The sequence below is a fragment of the Marmota monax genome, unplaced genomic scaffold, assembly GCF_021218885.2.
Source record: "Marmota monax isolate L192 unplaced genomic scaffold, Marmota_monax_Labrador192_F-V1.1 WCK01_AAM20220418_F8-fsc00043, whole genome shotgun sequence".
Classification (NCBI taxonomy): domain Eukaryota; kingdom Metazoa; phylum Chordata; class Mammalia; order Rodentia; family Sciuridae; genus Marmota; species Marmota monax.
Genome location: NW_026691982.1, coordinates 12,935,344 through 12,958,344, shown reverse-complemented (window position 1 = coordinate 12,958,344; position 23,001 = coordinate 12,935,344). Strand labels below are relative to the sequence as shown.

Here is a 23,001-nt window from a genome sequence, read left to right as displayed (position 1 = left end):
TTAATGTCTAATTCTTGACTTAAAGGGGTGGCTCACTCTTTATACAGGGTTTTTGCCTTTGCTTTTTTAAAAGCCCAAATGGTATTACTTAGGAAGATCTACACTGATGAGGATTTTCCCACCCACCCAGGATGTAGAAAGTTCAAAGGGCACAGCTGTCAACCTAAGTACAGAAAAAGACAGATCAAATCCTAACTCTTCTTGAACCCATGGAGAGCTGAGGTCACCAGGTCTTATAGTTGTCTGAATCTAAGGAGACACAGATTGGCTTGCCTGCTGTAGAACACTGGGTGACAGATCTAACTGTCATACAAGGGATAAGAAAAATTGGGTAACACAGATTGTTAGAAGCCAATTGTAGACTGGCTATCAGTCTGGTGTTTTCAAGGGCTCTGATACAGGGGAAGTTTGCCCTCACTCATACTCCATTTTCTATATACCTCTACCAGGTGCTTGTGAAAACTACTGGGAGTAGGGTGAGAGGCCAGGTGGAGTGTGCAGGCCTAGAGGAAGTACTTCAAGAGCAGCACAGAACCCTGACACTCTGCTCAAAGATGACTCTTTGAACAGAATCAGTCTTAGAGAATTTAAAAGAGCAGATAATTAAAATAGTTTTTGGACAGGTATTGAAAGAATTCTTTTAAGGGATATTATCCCCTATACTTAAAAAAAAAAAAAGTAATGTGGCTAAGATGAGGAACATATGTAAACAGATGGGGAGAAGAGAAGGAATATGAGAGAGTTAGTCAAATGAAAATGCAAGAAATAAAGCCCCAGTTCACATATGATCACTTCCTTTGAGGAATCTGTAGCATTTTTGATAAATTAGTAGGGTTCTTTTGAATCTTTAACAAGTGTGGCAGTATCTAGATCTATACACTTGACACAGCTGATGAAAAAAGCATTGGATTTAAAGACAGGTCAATAGAAATCACTCCAGTTGAAATACATAGGGAGAAAAGGAGTTGGTGAATAAAAGATAAAGAGGAAGCAGAGCATCCAAGAACCTTGGGACAATCTCAACCAGTGTAATATATAAGCAATTTGAGTTCCAGAAAGGAGAAGAGAGAACAAGTTAGAAGAAGTATTTGAAGGAATAGTAGCTGATAATTTTCCAAAAATAATAAAAATCAAACCAGAAATCCAAGAAGCTTCAAGAAACCAAGCAGGATAAATGACAAAAATAATATACCTAGATACAATACACTGTGATGAAATTGCTGGAAACCAAATAAAAAGAGAAAACCTTGAATGCAATCTGAGGAGGGAAAAAGACATTACAAACAAATCTAAGAAATATAGTCAACATTTCTTCAAGCTATGCAGCTCCAAACTCTAGAACCATTGCATGGAATATATTTGATTAAAATATCATCAGAAGCATAACATTTTCTGAGTAGTACCAGTCTTTTAGAAAATGTGAACTGGAGCCTGCAGATGAAAAACTGACTCATTGTTTGATAATCAGTTGTACTTACAGTGAAAAAATATTTTTAAAAAATGAGTTAATGACCAGATTTTTGTGGCAGATATTAAAATATAGACTGTATATTAATTAAATTAGATTTTTTCCCCCAAAACCTTAATCACCAGTTTGGAGAAAGTGTCCTCCTCTAAAACTGTTTAGTTTGGTTAAAAATATGTGGCTATTTTAGCCAGGTACTGAGGTGCATGCTTGTATTTCCAGCCACTCAGGGGGCTAAGGTAGGATGATTGCAAATTCGAGGCCAGCCTCTGCAATTGAGCGAGACCCTGTCTCAAAATAAAACAAACTGGGATTAATGTGGCTATTTTATAAATAAAAAGAAATGTAACATATAAACAGGAATCTATAAAAGTACATTTCTTATTTAGAACCTGTTAGGTGCTAAAGAAAGAGAACTATTTAGCTATCATTCCTGTCTCCTAAGAACTTGTAAATCTAAAACAGACTACATTTACAGAATATGTAGACAAAATAGTAAAATGTAAATTAAGTTTGTCAGTCAATGATTATTGTATTATGTAAGATGGTAGAAATAGTAAGCACTAGCTACCTTTTTTTATTTAGCACCTACTCTATGTTAAACTTGACATACTGAGTTTTTAAAATATATTATCTTGTTTGATGCTCATCTAATCCCATGAAAAGATAATATTAACATTTTGCATACGAGGAAATGTAGCTTAGAGAGAAGTTCAGTAAATTACCCAACATGAAGCCACTAAGCTGATAAGTTGTACAGGATTCAAGCTTAGTTTGAACCTACACTCTTTCCTTTATGTTGAAGTGAAGCACAGTAGTAGGTTTCACATCCAGAGAGGTGCTGGCTTTGAAGCAGACTACAGTATCAGTTCTACATTGACAAGTCTAAGAAGGGGTCATGGAAATGTTTCTGGATAACTGGATAATGGAAAGTGACCATTTCTGTGGTCAGGAGTTTGGCTGTTTCCAAATGAGAAAATAGAATACTGGGAGACTTCTTACAAATGAGTAGCAATAGAAAATCCAGTCATTTCCAGCATTCTTAATAGACCCAAAGAACTCTCCAAACCTGACATTTTTTGTACATTCTTTAACATAATTAGTTAATATGAGCTTTATTCTTGATTTACAGCATTCCTAATATGCTAGTAGGATTTAAAAAAAAAAATCTTTAACAAGTAGGGGAGTGTCCAGATCCTAAGAAGAACTAAGCAATTATATGTCATTATATTTGAATTTAGAGATGAGCGGGAAGCAGGTATTTTCTATCTTGGTAATTATCAAGATTGAAGTAGAATCTGGTAAAACATGCAACTAATTATGTGATGACATAATTTATTCCACAGACTTTGGAAAATTTTCATTTTAGTGAATGCTATATTATTCAATGTTCTAGTGTTTAAAATGAATTTTCATTTATATCTAGTTGCTTATTACCTGTAATTTGAGATGTGATCATTATCTGTTTCTTCAGTATATCATATGTGAGAATCTTGAATTTAGGAGACAATAATATGAAACATCTGCACTATTCTGTGAATATAACCACTTTTGGAATTATAGCCTGAATTATTTCAATATTGGTTACCATGACTTATTGGTAAAGTGAAATTTGCAGAATAATATTTGACCAGGAAACTTTTCTAAATTGAAGCTTATTTTTTTAACTTGTCAATATTGTTTATTTAGTAATAATTTTTAGAATTTTGCATGTAACTTAAAAATTAGTTTGTTATTTAAGTTGATTTTGTTTTAAATTTGTTATTTTATTTTAAAAAGGAAATATTTTCTAAGAGAATAAGTATATAACTCTTGCATCATGAGCTGAAATACATTTATTCCAGCCAACTAACAACCAAACTAGATTTTAAAAAAAGAATTTTAAGAATTAGAGCCAACTTGAAGTAGTTTCCAATTTACACTTTACTTCATGTAAATGTATCATTTAAGATATAGTTTGATGAGTTAATGATTCTATCTGAATTCTAGGATTTTATTTCTATCCATTTAAAAATATTTTTTGATAAATGTTCTTTGTACTTATTACAATATATATATATAGTAGGTCTTAGATATATAACTTTTAGATTTGTTTGTTTTTTACATTTTACACTTTGAAATAATTATAGGTACAAGACAGACCCCCATATCCCTTTACTCAGTAACATTTTATTTAACCCCATGTGGGTTTTTTTGAAAACATAATTTTTGTTAAATTGTTTTTAGTTGTTCTTATGCTTGTGTGTGCTCTTCTTCCATATTTTGTTTTATTGCAAACCTGGCAGGGAAGGGATTAAACCTCACTGAGTCTGTACTGGAATGTTTGCCCTTTCTATAAAAGTTTGAACCTTGAGGATGTTGGCCTCCAAATAAATGAGCTACTTCAGAAAGGAACGGAAAGGGGAATGTTGCCTTTGGCTTGTAGAGCTAAGACTTGGCATTTCCGGTAATTGTCTACAGAGCAAAGAGCTGAGCCTTTCACGCAGGCTAAGTGCAGCTGTGGGCCAAGCAGCTGGCCTGCCTGTCCTTCCCTCCCGGGTCCACACTTTTGCCTCAACAGGATGCCTTTCAATTGCCCTTCTACTTCTCCCTTTCTTTATCCACCTCTGGTGCCCCTGTATCCTGATTAGGGCCTTCGGTGGGGGCAGCTTGCTTCTGCCAAAACACACCTCAGTGCAAAGAGGTGTCATTGCAGTGGATTGGTGTGTGTGACACCTGCACAATTTTGCCTCATCTCTTTAACTCTGAGACTCCCACTCCCTCCCAGCCACTTCCTCTGGGCTCAGGGAGAGTTCATGCCAAAGGGGACCTTCTGGGTCTCCTCCCACGTGCTCTTCTCACTGAGCTATTCTTTTCCCTGTCATCTGTACTGCTTTCCTTCCTGCCTTCTCAAGAGCTCACCTCATCCTCTTCTTTCTACAGCTTGATCTTTTGTCCCCTCTAAGGGCCATCAGCATTTTTTTTCTTAAGCCAGCTTAAGCATTTCCTAACCTTAAGCAAAAATTTCTCCTTCTGCCCAACCTTCCCAACTGCTGCTGCTTTCCTCCCTCACTGTGCACTTCTCAGCCACTTTCAAAAACAGGCCAGGTGGTGTGTGCTCACCTTCTGTCTCTCCCCATTCCTCCTCTTCAGTTCATGGGAACTTAGCTACTAAGAGCATCAGTGCAGATGCTAAGCATTGTCTGCTAACTGTAGCCTTCTAAGGGATTTTCCTAATACATTCCTGCCTTCATCCTGTTCAGCATCTACTTTGTAGCCAGAGAAATTTTAGAACACAAAACTGACCCCACAAAGTCTTTACTTAAAATTCCCCAATGGTTTCCCATGGAGTGATGCCTGAGGGTGGAGCCAGGGCTCTTGGTTGGCTTGCCTGGGGGTTGCTGAATGGATTGATCCATCTGGGCTCCCTCTTTCATTCCCTGGGCTCTTCTCCACCTTCTTCCAGAAGCCCTGCTCTTTTCTGACTTTTGAATCTGTTGTTTCTTCTGCTTAAAATGCTTCTTTCTCCCACCGTCTCTTGTCCAGCTAACACCCATTTCATTTTGCAGTGTTTTACTTCTATGTCATCTCCCCAGTCGTGGCTCTCATACTGTCCTGCAGCACTGTGCCTTCTTAGAACTCATTGTTGTTAGTAATTGAAATAGGTGCTTATATGGAGAAGCTAACCAGGAAGCTCTTGGGCAGGTATCCTCTCTATTGTTCACCATTTTTGGTCCCTCATGCCTAATGCAGTAGCACTTACAGTGATCTTTATGGCTGTTAGTTAAATGAGAAACTGTCATCCTTTCACGTATACTTATGTTGTGAAAATAAAACTATTAAAACTTTGTGAAGCATGAAATATCTCCTAGTGTAGCGTGAATCCTGTCAACATAAGCTGTCATATAAAGTAAGGTTTAAAGAACCTGAACATTTTGCTACAAGCAGTTGGCAGGTGTGACTTAATTAAATCTTGACTTTAAAAAAATCCCCATTTGAGGAAATTTTTCTTTCATACCAGATGGGTATCAGAAAGCCCCAGGCCTTTGACCTGTACCACAATTTACACTACATAACTTGTTTCAGTTTGTGTTTTAACTCTAAAATCATCTTTTCTTCCTGGTTTGCTTTTCTTTCTTTTTAAATTTTATTTTAATTTGTTATATATGACAGCAGAATGCATTACAATTCATAGTACACATATAGAGCACAATTTTTCATGTCTCTGGTTGTACACAAAGTAGAATCACACTACTCATGTTTTCATACATGTACTTAGGGTAATGATGTCCTCATTCCACCCTCTTTCCTACCCCCATGTCCCCTCCCATTCCCTCCTCCCCCCCTTGCCCTATCTAGAGTTCATCTAATCCTCCCATGCCACCTGTCCCAACCACATTATGAATCATGGTTTGCTTTTCTTATAAAATGGAATGAGAACAGGAAAGGCTGCAGATTTGGTCTGAGCCACCATCAAACTTTCACTTAAGAAGTGAATCACTGATGGTGATTATTGTATTCATCCATTCCTTCAGCCAACCTTTACTGAGTGGCTGCTGTGGGCCAGGCCCTATTCTTTGCCCCAGGCATAGAGATGGCAGTGGCTGGTTCCCATTCTACATGTGAGTCTACGGTCTCATTCACAGGCCAATAATATAGGCTGGACAAGTAGACTACTGAGTCACCTGCTACCATTTCTTATATAAAGTGTTTCTCTTTAAAGGGGCTGTTAACTTAAATTTAAAATATAGTTGTATTAACTTAATTTACAATCGATTGTAAGTAGAGTTGTATAAAGTGGTAGCTTTCTTCAATAACCATCAATATTAATGATGTTAAAGATTGAGCAAAGTACTTATTCAACTGCATTAGTAAGTTATTTCCAAGAGAATGTGTATGTTATAGGATTAGGCCTAATTAGTATCACAGAGAAAGCCTTACATCATATAGGGGCTTTGTACTGAGTGTCCAAGTTTTATAATTCTTTCAGGTTGGAAAAATAAGAATCTCCAATTTATTATCATGCCAATTTGTCAGGATATCAATTCAAGTTTAATACTACTGGCACCATGGATTATCATGGATTATCATTATTTCTTGACATTTTAATCTTTTAGTCCAATAGTCAGTTATTTCGTGCACTTAAAAGTCAAGAGAGCACTTGAACAGACTCTCATGGAAACAATGGAACAGAAAAAGTATTCCTGTGGGGTTTTAAATAGATTGTAAAGATCAGTGCCAATATCATTTCTCCCTTTAATCCTGCCTTTTCATGTGCAAACCTTTATTTGACAGTTTGAAATTAAATGGAATGTCTTCATCTGTGCCATCAACTAAAATATTTAAAAGTTATTTGAAAACTATAATGAGATTCTGTTTTTCGTTTTCAACATAATGTTATTTTTAAATTTCCTGACTCAAAAACATACATAATACAATGACTTGTTAAGCAGTTTACTCACATATATCTTCTTTTATTTTATTAAGCCATTGCCAAAAAATATGGTGTCTCGTCTCTGTGAATCTAAGAAGGTTTGTGCTGCTGCCGATATGCAACTTCAGGTGTGTATGCAACTTTGTTCCAAAGTTTTCCAGAGTCATTATCCCCTATAAATATAGAACTTTAAATTCTTGCCAGTGCTACACATTTATTATAATAATTATGCTTCTAAGACATCTTTCATCTGAGTTCAAAGAAGTTGGCCAAAATTGACTCTTCAATCCTTGCACTGTCCTTACAAGGTAGGTGTTACATAAGGGTTTTTTTTTTCCATTTTTAGCTGGAAAATCAAAGCCTAGAAGGACTATAAACTTCTAAATCAGACATTTCAAATAGCCAAGTTAGGACTCAAACCCAATCGTATATATTCTTACTCATTTGGTATCTTTATCTAAACTTGGTGGTTTTAGATGGGAAATTTAAACTGTAATTATTGTTAATTTTAGATAATATTCAAAACTAATTTCCCAGGTTCCTGAATAAAGAAAAATTTTATGAACCATGTGTGCCAGGTCTGCATGATACCAGATATTTAGATATTTGTAACTACTGAGATTGTTTATGGAGTTCTTATTGTTTTCATCAGATCTTGAGAGTTGTGTCAGCACAGCCTAAACACTAATCTTTTATCTTACACAATATTAACTTTATAATGATCCACTTGCCTGTTTAAGAGTGAAAACACTATTTGTTTTATAGTTTTATAAAATTTAGTCTTAGAAGGTAACAAGTGAGCTCTATTTTTGTTATACCTTGAAATATATATTTCAGGGCCAGAGGTATAGCTCATTGGTAAAAGCACTTGCACAAATGATAGAGCATACACAAGGCCCTGGGTTGGAACCCTAGCACTTCAGAAAAAGAAGAAAAGTGTGTGTGTATATGTGTGTGTGTGTGTGTGTGTGTACACACATATAAAATGCAGTAGACAAAGCCATGAATTTATATTTGATTGATGTTATTTCATGTCTATATTTGTCAGTATAATTAAAAAAGGATTTCTGAGTTATTTTTAAAAATTAATATTACTTGGCAAAAAACTTGTGATTTGCTGGTATGTGTATTAGGAAACCTGCCTTTTTCTAAAAGTTTGTGTTATAGCTTTGTTTTTTGAACAGTTGTTCTAATGATCTTCCTTTAAGATGAAAAAAATCTTTCCTTCCTTTCACTCTCCAAAAAGATTAGCCAGAGATAGAGAAAGAGGGGGAAATTCTTGCCAGTAGAGATACTCGTATCCAGTTTTCACATTATGCTTATAATATGGAGTGGAGTCAAAGATGAAAAGGAAGTGAATCAGCTTTCTAAGGGGGAATAAACAGTATTTTTTAAATTGTGAATTTTTAAAAATCATGCATAATTTTAAAATAGGCTCTTTATTTTTCCATGGCTATAAGTTTCTTTAGCCTGCTGGGTTGGCAGATTGACTGATGCCTTCAGAATTATTTCATTTATCAGCAAATCAGCATGAAATAATATACATTTATTTTGCTGATTTTGAACTTATAGTTCAAAAAAGGGATTCTATGTTTATATCATTTGTAAAGGCATAATTGAAGAAATGAAACTCTTACATTTTGACTTGTCTATAGATTGAGACAAAAACCACCTCAGTTCAGGTTACAATTAAGTTTTAATTCCTAATAATTTACTGAGAAGAATAGGTAAGACATAGATGAGTAATTTCAGCTTCTTTGATTATTCATTGTTACTCATTATAGAATATAGAATTGAAAGAGCTGTTTTTAGCTATATGTTTAGATTACCAGTTAGAGGAAAGCAATATTTATATTTAGGAAATGTCTGTATTTTTAGGGAAGGTTTTAACTTGGCTTTATAATTTAGAACCATAATGCTATATCTAGATTAAGCCAGAAGCTAGAGGTCATTTAAATTTTTTCTTTTATCCAGACTAATCCTCACTTCTTTCAAGTCAACAGCTGCACATTCTCTACAAATTCCACTTCTGAATCAGAAAGATACATATCAGAGGCATAATTGCATGTCAAAGTTTTTCCTTTAAATAAAGCATTTTCGCCTTTCTTGTATCAGGTAAATTCCAAACCATGTTAAGATTGAAGTGAAATGTTGGCAGCAAAAATACCCTTTATCTTTACTTTGGATTTTCTATGCAAAATTTAGTTTTCAGTACTTTGAAAACACAGAGTTCATATTCAGACTTTCTTTGATGTTTTATTCTCCTATTATGTTTCAATGACCTATGTCCTCTATTCAGAGGTGAATGATCCTGCTCTCCTGGCCCCACATTGAGCCAGAATTGCCCAAACGTGGCAGCTGACACCAGGGGTGCAGTCTCATGTGGCCCTCACTCCAGACTCCAACAGCTGCATCAGGATTCTTTATAACACCTGTACTCACCATGTGCTAGATGACTGTGCCTACCAACTTCATCCCACCTACTTAGTGTTCCTTCATCTCCAGTCACAAGACTACAGTTCTGTTCATTTAACTTTTCCTATTTGAGATCTATCTGAATTTTAGAAAGAAACCAAACATGATTTGTTAGATCTTAGGTGTCACAAGTTGTCACTCTTCTTTTTTTTTCTTCATATTTCTAATTTCATATATAATGACAAAGTTTCACTTTTGTGGCCACAAATTTTATCTTGCAGCATTACACATAAAGAGTACTTGTGGATAAATTTCAAAAGTCTTTAATATCCTTAATCATGAAAAGGTTGAGAACATTTCTTTTAATCTTCGACATGGTCATAACTGTGGTACAGAGTGTATCTCAAATCATGTATGTTTATTTTTTTTAATATTTATTTTTTAGTTGTAGTTGGACATAATGCCTTTATTTATTTATTTTTATGTGGTGCTGAGGATCGAATCCAGGGCTTTGCACTTGCTAGGCGAGTGCTCTACCGCTGAGCCACAACCCCAGCCTCATATATGTTTATATTTCTGAACATTTTCAACTATGGTTTATACTTATTATTCTCGTTCTCTCATGACATCTTTGGTTGACCCCCTTCTTTCTTTTTTAACCTTTTACATATTTTATTAATACATTTTAGTTGTACATAATGATGGGATTCATTGTTATGTATTTGTACATGGAGAAGATATCAACAATATAATTTGGCCACTATCACTTCCTAGCACTTCACCCCTGCCTCCCCACCTCTCATCCCCTGGATCCTTTCCTTTGGTTTTCTTGAGATTCCACCTGCCTCCTTTTTTTTTTTTTTTTTTTTTTTTCTTTTTTCCTCTCTAGTCTCCGCATATGAGAGAAAACATATTACCTTTGACCTTCTGAGTTTAGCTTATTTCACTTAACAAAATGGTCTCTAGTTCCATCCATTTTCCTGCACATGGCATAATTTCATTTTTCTTTATGGCTGCGTGAAACTCCATTGTGTATATATACCACATTTTATTTATCTGTTCATCCATTGATAGACACCTACACTGGTTTCATAGTTTGGCTATTGTGAATTATGCTGCTATAAACATGGATATACATGTATCATTGTAGTATGATGACTTTAATTCTTTAGGGTAAATACCAAGGAATGGTATAACTAGGTCATTTGGTGGTTCTATGCCTAGACTTTTGAGGCACCTCCATACTGATTTCCATAGTGGTTGTTCTAATTATAATCCCACTAACAGTGTAAAAAGTATTCCTTTTTTCTCCACATTCTCTCCAGCATTTATTTATTTATTATTTTATTTTATTTTATTTTTTTAGAGAGAGATGGGGGGGGAGAGAGAGAGAGAGAAATTTTTAATATTTATTTTTTAGTTTTCAGCGAACACAACATCTTTGTTTGTATGTGGTGCTGAGGATCGAACCTGGGCCGCACGCATGCCAGGCGAGCACGCTACCGCTTGAGCCACATCCCCAGCCCCATCCAGCATTTATTTTTGTTTGCATTTTTTGATGGATATAAGATGAAATTTCAGTGTACTCTTGATTTTCATTTCCCTAATTGCTAATGTGCTAATGATGTTGAACATATTTCATATTTTTGTTGGCTATTTCTGTTTCTTCTTTTGAAAAGTTTCTGTTTAATTTATTTGCCCATTCATTATTTAGGTAATTTGATTTTCTGGTGTTAAGTTATTTTGAGTTCTTTATATATTCTAGTTATTAATCCTCTGTCAGAAAAGTAGCGAGCAAAGTTCTTCTCATTCCATGGGTTATCTCTTTACATTCTTAATTCTTACCTTTGCTGTGCAGAAGCTTTTTAATTTGATGCTGTTCCATTAATTAACTCTTGGCATTATTTCCTAAGTGTTAGGTGTCCTATTGAGAAAGTCATTGCCTATGCCTATATGCTAGATTGTTGATCCTTCATTTTCTTCTAGGAATTGCATAGTTTCTGGTCTAATTCTTAGGTCTTTGATCCATTTCAAGTTGATTTTTGTGCGGGGTGAGAGATAAGAATCTAGTTTCATTCTTCTACATATGGATAATCATATTTCCCAGCACCATCTAAATGTTAAAAAGGCTGTCTTTTCTCCAATGTGTGTTTTTGGCATCTTTGTCAAGGATCAGATGACCATAGATGTGGATTTCTCTGTATCTCCTTCTCTGTACCACTGGTCTATGTGTCTGTTTTTATGCTAGTATCATGCTGTTTTTTATAATTTGAAACCAGATACTGTGATGCCTCCAGCTTTGTTTTTTGGCTTAAGATTGCTTTGACTATTCTAGGTCTTTGATTCTTCCAAATGAATTTTAGGCCATTTTTTTCTAGTTCTGTGAAGAATGTCATTGGTATTTTGATGGGGACTGCATTGAATCTATACATTGTTTTTGGTAGTATGGCAATTTTAACAACATTAATTCTGCCTCTCCATGAACATGAGAGGTCTTTCTATATTCTTTTGTCTTCAAGTTCTTTTTTCAATATTCTATAGTTTTTATTGTAGAGGTCTTTCACTTCCTTGGTTAGATTTATTCCTAGGTTGGTTTTGAGGGTGGTTTTAAGGCTATTGTGAATGGAATTTTTTTTATTGATTTCTTTTTCAGCAGATTTATTATTGGTGTATAGAAAAGATGTTGATTTTTGTATCTGGCTACTTTGCCAAATTTGTTTATTAGCAGTCTTTTGGTGGATTTTTCTTGGAGGGAGGCAGGGGGGATCTTCTACATATAGGATCATATCATCTGCAAACAGTGATCATTTGACTTCCTTTCCTATTTTTATCTCTTTCATTTCCTTCTCTTGCTTTATTTCTCTGACTAGAAGTTCTAGCACTATATATTTGTTCAGATTTTAAAGGAAATGCTTTCAGTTTTTCCCTATTTACTGTGAGGTTGGGTTTGGGTTTTTCGTATACAGCCTTTATTATGTTGAGCTAGGTTATTTCTATCCCTAGTTTTTTCAGTCTTTTTTTTTTTTTTTTTTTTTTTTTTTAGGAATAGGTACTGAATTGTTGAAGACTTTCTCTCCATATATTGAGATGACTAAGTGATTTTTGTTCTTAATTCTATTTATGTGATGAATTATATTTATTGATTTTCATATGTTAAACCATCCTTGCATCTCTGAAATAAAACCAATTTAGTCATGATGTTCAATCTTCCTAATATGTTGTTGAAAACAGTTTGCTAATGTTTTAGTATTTTTGCATCTGAGTTCATCAGAGATATTGGTCTGTAGTTTTCTTTCCTTGATAGGTCCTTTAGTCAATCCCATCTTAAATATGAGGGTGAACTATCAAAACTAATAGATATTTTTAATCTATCTAGGTCTTTTATGCCACTCTGGATCAAATCTACCATGGGGAGCATCCCCTGAGGAAACCAACCACAGACATCCTCAAGGAAACACAGGAGAAATTTTATGGCTTACCCTACGTTCCAAATACTGTGAGTCCAGCATTTTAATCCCTTGTGTGCTATTGAATGACTTTGCTGGTGTTTCTGTAGGTGGTGATCCAAGCAATAGAAACTGAGCTCATATTCGCTTAAGCAAAGGAGTGAATTTATTGAATCTTGTAACTGGAGGTGCAGGAGGGTATCTGGTTCTAGCCAAAATGGATCTAGGTCACCAGTAATATTTTGGGAAAGGTTTCTTTTTCCATTTGTCCCCTCTGTTCTTCTCTTGAGTTCTTTGCATTTTCAGAAAGGTTTTTCTGACTAGGTGGTGTGATGGCTACCAGTAAATCTAGGTTTATCTCCTCTGTCTTAGTCTAATAGAGAGCTAATATAAAAGTACTGTATAAACTTCACAATGCAAAAGGAATGTCAACTGGTTTTATTTATTATAGAATTAGATACTAGAACATTTTGTGCTGAGATTCAGTTGATCACTAAACTAGAATTGTCCAGTGAATGTCAATGTTAACACTCAGACATTCATGGGAATAATTTATATTTACCATTTTATCTGTATGATATTCTTTTTCAATAGTTTCTTATTAGAAGCTTAATCATCTTCTCTAAATGTGAAATGCTAGTCATACTAAACAACTTCTTTGTTATATTCTGGATATTGAACCCAAAAGTACTTTACTACTGAGCTGCATCCCCAGTCCTTTTTATTTTTATTTTGAGACAGGGTATTGCTAAGTTGCTGGGAGGCTGGAACTCTTGCTTCAGCTTTTCAATTACTAGAATTATGGGCTTATACCACTGTTCCCAGCTCTAAATATCTTTTTTTTTTTAAGTTTTCTAATAGTGCTAGGGATCAAAACCAGTGCCTTTCAAATGCTAAGCATGAGCTCTACCACTCTACTCCTAACTACCTATTGTTGCTCACATATAATTTATTGTTCTAATACTGCAAACTATTGAACTCTTGATTATCTGTATTAGTGAGAAATTGTAGTGCCAAAAATAATATAACAATTCACCTGTGGAATATATAACATAACAGTTGCCTAGATTCTGCTAGCTTTTTCCTGTTTTCAAAATATTTACTGATTCATGGGTTTTTGGACTTGTATATTTTTGTTCTCATTTTATAGTCCACTTTGCTTATTTAAAAAAATGATGGGAGTTAAACTCCATGTAGTTACAATATAACTAGTAAGTAGTGAAATTGTAGGAAGAACAAAAAGAGGAAATATCTGGGAGGCTTTCTGTTTTAGTCAGCTTTTATGCTGCTGTGACTAAAGGACATGATTAGAATAATTGTAGAGGAGGAAAGGTTTATTTAGGGTTTTCAGAGTTCTCAGTCCATAGACAGCAGGCTTCATTCCCCAGGGATGGAGGTGAGGCAGGATATTATGGAAGAATAGTGTGGCAGAGGGAAGTGGCTCACATGATGATCAGAAAGCAGAGAGAGAGAGAGATCTCTACTTGCCAGGAGCAAATATATTGCCCAAAACCACACCACCAATGCCCTACCTCCTCCAGCTACATCCCATCTGCCTCCAGTTACCACTCAGTTAACCTCATCAGGGATTAATCCATTGATTAGTTTAAGGCTATCACAACCTGATTATATGCCCTCTGAACCCTCTTGTATTGTCTCACAGGTGAGCTTTTGGGGGACACCTCACATACAAACCATAACACTTTCCAAAGCTACAGAACTTCATCTGTGACTGAGTTGCTTGCCTCCTGCATGTCTTTATCTTATCTTTTTTTAAAAAAAAATTAAATTAAACTCCTTTTTATTTAAAACCAATAGCATAAAGCATAAAAATTGGACATGTTTATGTGTTATCATTCTTAAGTCTTATGATAATATAGCTATGCCTATTTTTATAATAGAACCCAAACTTCCTTCATCATCTAAGTTTCTTCTATGCAATCATTTAATATATAAGAATGAAATGACACTGGCAATCATATTCTGAACCAATGATCTATAAGTCATTTTTAACTTAAAAGGAAGGATGATATAAAGTCCACTCTTCTTATCCTATTCCTTTTGGAAAAATAAAAAGGTTTATCTCTTCACTGGGGTTATCTCTCACATTCACATTCAGTAGCATCTTAGTGTAAGTTGTTTTAAGAGATCCTTAGGAGAAGTTTAGCTATGTTTAGAGAAGACATTATTTTAAAGCTTATGTATTATATTTTGGGGGCTCTTTTTCTTTTATTTGGTACTGGGAATTGAACCCAGGGATGCTTTACCACTGACTTGCATTCACAGCTCTTTTTATTTTTTGTATTTTGAGATAAGATCTCACTAAGTTGCTGAGGCTGGCCTCGAACTTGTAATCTTCCTGTGTGTCTCACACACACACACACACAAATACACATATGTGTATTTTAATGTCTGACACTTTGCTTGATTTGCACAAATATTGCACTCTTCCTACTTAGAAATTTTACATTTCTTCATTCATCAATTCATTCATTAATCCTATAACAAACATTTCCATAAAAATAAAGAATAAAGGAACTCCTAAATGTAACATTCATAAAAAGACTAGGAATACAAAATATGTAAGAAGTCGGAAGAAACAAAACTGTCATTACTTGCAGATAATTGATTTTCTGCAAATAAAACAAAAAGTATCCACAGGTAAGTTGTTAAAATTAGAGGAGTTAGCAAGTTTTCTGCATGTCATTAATATATTAAAATTAATTCCATCTCTACCTATGACAGACCAATTGAAAATAATTTTATGGATACCATTAAAGCAACAAAAAATATAAAATATCTACCAAAATAATCTTTTTTTAAAAGTATATTGTCTTTTTGTCAAAAATGATGCGTACCTACTTGGCAATGGCTCTCAGCACTTACTCGAACTATTTTCAAAATTATAATTGAACAAAAAACTATACATTTATGGATAGCAAAATTTAACCTCAAAAAGATGTCACATTTTCTCCAAATAATCTAAGCATTATATTGTCATTATAATTATAATATATTGTCATATATTGTCAATATTATAATGTCATTCTCTATATGTTTCTTTGAACCTGTCAAGCTAATTGTGTAATTTTATACAGAAGAGCAGTGGCCAGGACAATTTTGAAGAACCACAAGTTGTTTAACTTGCCCATTTGGGATTTAGACAGTCACAGGGGCTGGGGTATAGCTCAGTGGTAGAGCACCTGTCAAGCATGTGCAAGTCTCACAGTTTCATCCCTGGCACTGCAAAATAAATAAATAAATAAAACCATAAAGACGCAATAGCAACAAAAGCCAAATATTGCTATAGGAATTTAGATAGGGTAATACTGCTGTGAGGATGCATATAGTGGAATAGATGCAAGAACCCAAAAGCAGACTCAATACATTTTCCATTCTTGACTACAAGCTGGGTTGACAGCTTGGATATGTGGGCTCAGAAGGATTATCAACACCACCCTCCTCCAGTTTTAAAATGGTGCTGTAGAAATTGCAAGTACTTATAGAAAACATGAAAACTGGATATCTGTCTCCCATCCAATATAAAAAGTAAAATGGGCTAAAGACCCAAATGTAGGAAGTAAAATTCTCAATTTCTAGAAAATAATATGAAAAAATATCTTTAATATAGTATTTTTTATACTCAAAGTCATCTTGTATAAAAGGCGCTAATCATAAAGCAAGTAATTGTCAAATTTATGTTGAAATTTAAAAATACAAGTTAAATATAATATTAAAATATGAAAATCTGTGCATCAAAAATATTTTAAAACTGAAATGGAAGTAGAAAGTGGAAGCAGATATTTCAGTATGTGTTCAACACATATTTTTTCCATGTTTTTTATTTTTAAAATTTTCAGTTGCCATCTTGGCAAAGAGTATTTTTAAAGTACTTTGGGCAAACAACTTGGATACACAATAAATCACACAAAATGATCTCAGTATTAATCAAGGAATGCTACTTACAAACACCTTATAATATGATTTTACTCTTACCAGTTTGGCAAAAAATAAAATGGTTGAAAACCAAATGTTGGCAAGGATATTGAGTCACAGGAAGTCTTACACACTGCAGGTTCAAGTGCAAATTGGCACAACCACTTTGGACAACAATTTGACATTATCTTTTTACATTGAATATGGACATACCCTATGGTCCAGTGAAACTCCTATTTACATAATGTATTGTACTTTTTCTGCCAGATATACTTTCTGTACTCTGTGTTAAAAATAGGAAGGTTTATAAGAATTTGTAAAAACTCTTTTTTAAAAAAAGGGGGAGGCCAGGGGCAGTGGTGCATGCCCAGGTAATCCCAGTTACTTGGGAGGCTGAGGCAAGAGAATCGAATGTTTGAGGCCAGCCTCAGCCTCAGCAACTTAGTGAGACCCTACAACTTAGCAAGACCCTGTCTCAAAATAAAAAATAAAAAGGAACCAACCCTAGATGTTCTTCAATAAATGAATGGATAAAGGAAATGTGATATATATAAAATGGAATTTTATTCAGCCTTAAAAAAGAATGAAATTATGGCATTTGTAGGTAAATGGATGGAGTTGGAGAATATCATGCTAAGTGAAATAAGCCAATCCTAAAAAAACCAAAGACCAAATGTTTTCTCTGATAAGTGGATGCTGATTTATAATGGGGTGGCCAGCTAAGGAAGAATGAAGGAACTTTGCATTGGGCAAAGGGGAAGTGAAGGGAGGGGATGGGGCATGAGGGTGCGAAGGATGGTGGAATGAGACAGACATTATTACTCTATGCACATGTATGGTTGCATTATAGTGTGACTCTTTGAAGCGCATTCTGCTGTCATGTATTACTAATTAGAACAATAAAGGTGGTGGGGGTGCTGGGATATGACTCAGTGGTAAAGAGCCCCATGGGTTAATCCCCAGTACTAAATAAATGAATAAATAAATAAAGGGAGCCTGGTTTTGGGTGAGGGGAAGAAGAAGGAGGAAGAACCCAAGTGATCATCAACAGGAAAATGGAGAAATAATTTGTGGCATCTTCATCAAGTAGAATACTATACAATAGTAGAAATCAAGGAATATAGATGGTGAACCTAACAGGCACAAGGCAAAGTAAGTGAATTTCTTAGGAATCAAAGTAATACATTTGGGCTGGGGATGTGGCTCAAGCGGTAGCGCACTCGCCTGGCATGCGTGCGGCCCGGGTTCGATCCTTAGCACCACATACAAACAAAGATGTTGTGTCTGCCAAAAAATAAATATTAAAATATTCTCTCTCTCTCTCTCAAAAAAAAACAACAACAAAGTAATACATTTATATAAAGTTCAAATCATGCAAAGCTAGGTAGTCCATTGTCATAGATATAAGGGAATAATAAGCACAGAATTCAGATAGTGCATACCTCTGGCCAAAGAATAGACCAGAGAAATCTTAGCAATATTTAATGTTTTGAACTGATTGGTGGATATAAGTGGTTGGTGACTTTGCATTCTACTTTGTTAATGGAAATACATCATTGGTATATATTTTTCAGTATGAAAAACTGGTTTGTGCTGTAGTGTGTAGGGTAAAGAGTGGGTTTGGGGAAACCTGCTGGGGGTTATTATATGCCTTGACAAAGCTGATGGTGGTTTGAGCTAGCATAGCAGCCGTGGGAAAGGAAGGTTAGAAAGGACTTGAGGACTGTGCAGAAGGCAGAGTTGATGAGACCAAGGGTGGGATGCTGCATAGGCAGGGGTGCTGAGCAGCACTGAGGGAGGTAGAGTGGTAGGGAGGCTGTAACGTTCATGTAGGACAGAAGAGGACTTTATTGTGCGCACCCGTAAACTTGCTTCCAGAAATTGTTTCTTTGCCATGAATAATGTTATTCCACCAAATTAAACAATGAGAAAAGGAAAATATAATTCAAATAACAACCTAGACATTATTCATAATTTTTATAGTCTATACATATTACATGGATGTGTGTAATGTGGTCTAAGCTATTAGACATGGCCTATGTATGTGTCTTATTAGCATTTCTGAAGTGCATTGATGACTCATCTTGTGGATAAAGTGTCCTGTCAATTATCTTTGGGAAATATTGATTTAAACAACATTAAGCCAGCGCCTCTCCTCCAGGACCTTCAACGTACTAATGAGTACTGTGAGTCTTTGGTGCTCTATCCCCACTTGCTAACCATGGATGTCTTCCTAGATTATTTCTAGGCCCTAGACCTGTGTGGGACATGTTTTGGAAAACTGCCTTTATATTACTTGTAACTATGTTGCTGTAACAGATAATGATGTAGTTCCACCATTGTTCCATATTAAATTATGGATGTTACTCTACAAAGAAATAAATAGCCTTATTGTGTCAGCAATTTATTAATATTTATGTGAGTGCTAAATCACTCTAAAAAATATAGACAAGTTTAATTCTTTCTTTCTACTAATATTAGTTTGATGCTAAAAATCCAATGTTGCTGCTCAGTTGTGAATAGAGAGCAATTTTACAACATGTACCGACAGGCTTGTATTGTATTGTGACCACTTCTTTTCCATTTAGAGTATAGTGAGATTGTTTGTTTTGTTTTTATACTAATAATCCTCTCTTGGCCTCAAAACCTTTTGTTTCTAAGGGATTGTGCATCTTTCCTTTGTTTAGTTCAAAGAGTAAAACATGTTATATTTTTGCTTTAATAGTGTTCCACGTTTGTAGTTTTGCCTTTTCATACATCTCTCTGAAGTGGTTTAGACAGTCAAGTCTGAAGAGGTCTGCGATGAAACTTTTTTCCAGACTGTGACCCTGTGACTATGCCCTGATGAGTATTTTTCAGGCACAGAACATGAGCAACTGGCTCCATGAAGAGACTACAGTTTCTGAAGATCTGTTAATGATGCAGTTGTATTTCAGCATTTTGAACTAAGTTGTAGATTTGTGAATTTTGGTTGTAAAGCAGTGTCTCCGGCCAAACTCTTCTCAGGGGAGTGAGATAAGTCTCAAGGCCAGTGAGACACTCTCTGATCCTTTTCTGAGCTCAAATTGAAAACAGTAAATGTATACAGAAAAAGAAAGTCCTGAGCACTGTAAGTCTTTGAATGAAAATATCTTAATAATGTGTCTAGGAAGGTTGTCTTTCTTCTCAGTTTGTAACTTAATGCTTACCATCCTGATGGCATAAAAGTTGCTTAAGGAAGACCTATTTCAGGAAAAGTTACTGAAGCATATATTGATATTTAGACATCATTAAACAAACACCAACAAAGAATGTGCAAAGAGGACATATTGTGAATAGTACCCATTACACATTTAGGTTTCATTTCTGTATCTGGCACAAACTTCTTAGAGTGACACAGAGTAGAAGTTGGTTAAAGTGGCACACCAATCATTCCATTTCACTTGAGGCAGGGAAGATGGGAATTTACATAATCTATATGTAAATGTCTGTACATTTACTTAGATGTGTGCTGCATGCTTACTGGGGAAGAAAGCAAATATACCTGATTTCTGCAACACACTTAAGGTATATTATTTTCAATAGGCTGCTGCTTCAGGAAACTGCTTTCTATTAAGACTTATTTCTACTAAGTCTAATTATAAAGAAGGGATATGTATATATTTCACATTAGGCATGATTTCACATTTTTGCATACCCTATTGTTAGAAAACGGGAGAGTTGTGCTGAATTTATTCAGACACATAAAATGTGACTTTATTTGTTATTGAGTATAAAGAAAACTACAGTATTTCCAAATCCCAATTTATATATTTGCACATGAATTTATTTGTATTATTTATATTATAGATAATGTTTATAAATTACTTTTAAAAATTGACACATTTATAATGTATACTTGTATGTTATATTTTTATTAAGTGCCTACTGTATACTATACATGATATAGGTGACAGGACATAACAATGAATAAAATGGACAAAAATCCTTGCCCTCATGGATTCTGTACAGGAATGACTTGTATTTACATGCACATTCATTGATGGTTGATATCTGGCTGCCCCGTCAGACATTTTATTATGAAGCAAAGTATTTCTTGAGCTCTTCAAATTGTTTTAAGTTTTGAGCAAATCAATTGAAACTAAAAACTGAGAAGATTGGGACATTCTGTTGCATAGTACAGCAAATGCAGGGGACATGTTGGGACCCTAGTGTTTAGTTTCTAGGGAGAGGCTCCTTCATGTAAAGCATTCATGAGGAAGAGAGGTGCCTTTTGTGTTTTCATCAGACTTCTGCATTCTTTCTCCCTGGATTATCTGGTAACCCACTTCCATTACTATTGCATTAGCAAGCATTTGTTGAGGTGTAGTATTCTCTGGGCATGGTGCCTACTGGACAATGGGAGGTTAAGCAAAGGGAAAAGGAAGGTTGAGAAGACTGGAAGAGTGGTTTGAACCACGGGGTGCCCATCAGACAGACCTGGGTGTGGTGCTTGACAGGTTGGGAGGTAGTGGTGGGAAGTGACATCCATTGCTTTAATGGGGCCATCTGTGGGGCTGGGGCTGGCAGTCAGTGAAATATAGTGTCCAGTAGAGGTAGCTGCTTTATATGGTGCAGAGATCATGAGTTGAGTTTGATGTGACTGTAGAATATTCAGCTGTCAGATCTGCGGGTCTAAATCCCATGGAACAGTTCAAGGCAGGAGCTCTGTAGATTTGTGAGTCGTTATCTAGAAAGAGTACGAGAAGCTATTGGAATAGACAGTATAGAACAGAGTCTGCTGGGTGAGGCTGGGGGAATCTAAGAGACACCACCAAGGAATAGTCAATCTGTGAGGGACAGGAGCATCTGTCAAAGGGTGCAAACTGGCCCAAGTCAGTACGGCAGCCTTTTTTCAACCACCAGCAAAACCCAAAATCTTAAACACATTATTTTCTTTTCTGCTCTCACAACAATCACAACAGTATAAAGGTCTTCTGCTCTTTTCTATTATTTTAGGGCTACATTGACTATATGTAGTTTGAAATATTGTTTATAGAACATTTGTTTTTGGATGTGTGTTCTGAGTTCCCAAATAACAGAATAATAAATGAACTCTTTATACAATTTATATGTAATCTGAGGGCTTCCCACATTGAAATTGCTTGATTTTTGGAGCAGATTCCTAAAATGACATTGCTGTGGCCATGATTATATGTACAAAGGAAAGTAACTGCTAATTTACCAGTTGGGAAATGGAGTTCAGCCAGTGGTAAAGACAGATGTTTATATTGTGTGTTCATCTCAGATTAACTTTCAAATAGCCCTCCTGACCATGTGGAAAGGCAGACAGGGATAGGAGATGAAATTAATATTTACTATGTGAGTTTAATTTTTAATAATCTCAAAAAGAAGAAAAATGCGAGCACCTACCATGTGAAAATGATATTTTTATACACAGTTTTGGTGTGTAATTAAGGCTTTGATTTATTATCATGGAGGGTTTTTTTCCTATTCAGTCAGTAGTCAATTTTTAAGAGCTTCTTTGTTCAAAAAATGTATATGTGTGTGTGTGTGTGTGTGCGCGCGCGCGTGCGCACGCATATCTATCTTTCTCTATGCACATATGTTGGGGGGGCAGAGAGAGAAAAATGCATAAAGTTAGCTGATATTTGAGCATTCATATTTATTTTAACAATTGCTGTTATATTTTAATGCTGAATGTATAAAGCTTTTCATAGGTGACCTCACAATTACATTTTTATTTTTTTATTTTATAATTGGTTTTGGCAGTGCTAAGGATTGAACCCATTACCTTACCATGCTAAGCAACCTTCTACCACTGAGCTACTCTCCAGCTCCCAATTTCACAATTTTAGTTCAACTACTAGGAAATTGTATCACTGCTTATTGATCTTATGTAGTATCAAAATTTTGGTGATTTTATTTTAAAATCTTTAATTTTAGAATGAAAAAGCAGTAATATAATTATCTATTAAAGAAGTTATCTAATAAATGATAATTTTTATTAAATAAAAATTTCCTTCTTGATTAAAAGGGCAATCAGATATTTTCCAATTATTTATTTTAGAGGTAGGTAAGAGAAACCATGTTCACATGATTGGGGGGCATCTCTTTATTATAGACATCTGAGGTCTGCTTTTGACCTTTGTTCTTCTTATCTCACACTTGTCCAGATATTGGTTTAAAGAAGGGCATAGAGGTCTCTTTCAATGTCTACAAAAATATATTGCCCGTTCAACCATGGAACAAGCGCCCCAGAGAGTAGTTAAAGTTTACTATTCTCTCTCTCCAGAGAACATTCAACTTAAATTATGGGGTAAAATGCTATTCCTTCTTCTTAAGTT

General features: G+C 35.1%; 1 protein-coding gene across 4 annotated transcripts in view; it reads left to right on the top strand.

Annotated features, from left to right (window-relative positions):
* Positions 1-23,001, top strand: part of Mipep (mitochondrial intermediate peptidase) — a 190,796-nt gene that overhangs the window by 72,163 nt on the left and 95,632 nt on the right. For all 4 annotated transcript variants that reach the window (XM_058580735.1, XM_058580731.1, XM_046447939.1 and 1 more), the window contains exons 15-16: positions 6,932-7,006; positions 12,670-12,789. In XM_058580735.1, coding sequence (XP_058436718.1) covers positions 6,932-7,006; positions 12,670-12,789 — 195 coding nt within the window. The remainder of the gene's footprint in view (positions 1-6,931; positions 7,007-12,669; positions 12,790-23,001) is intronic.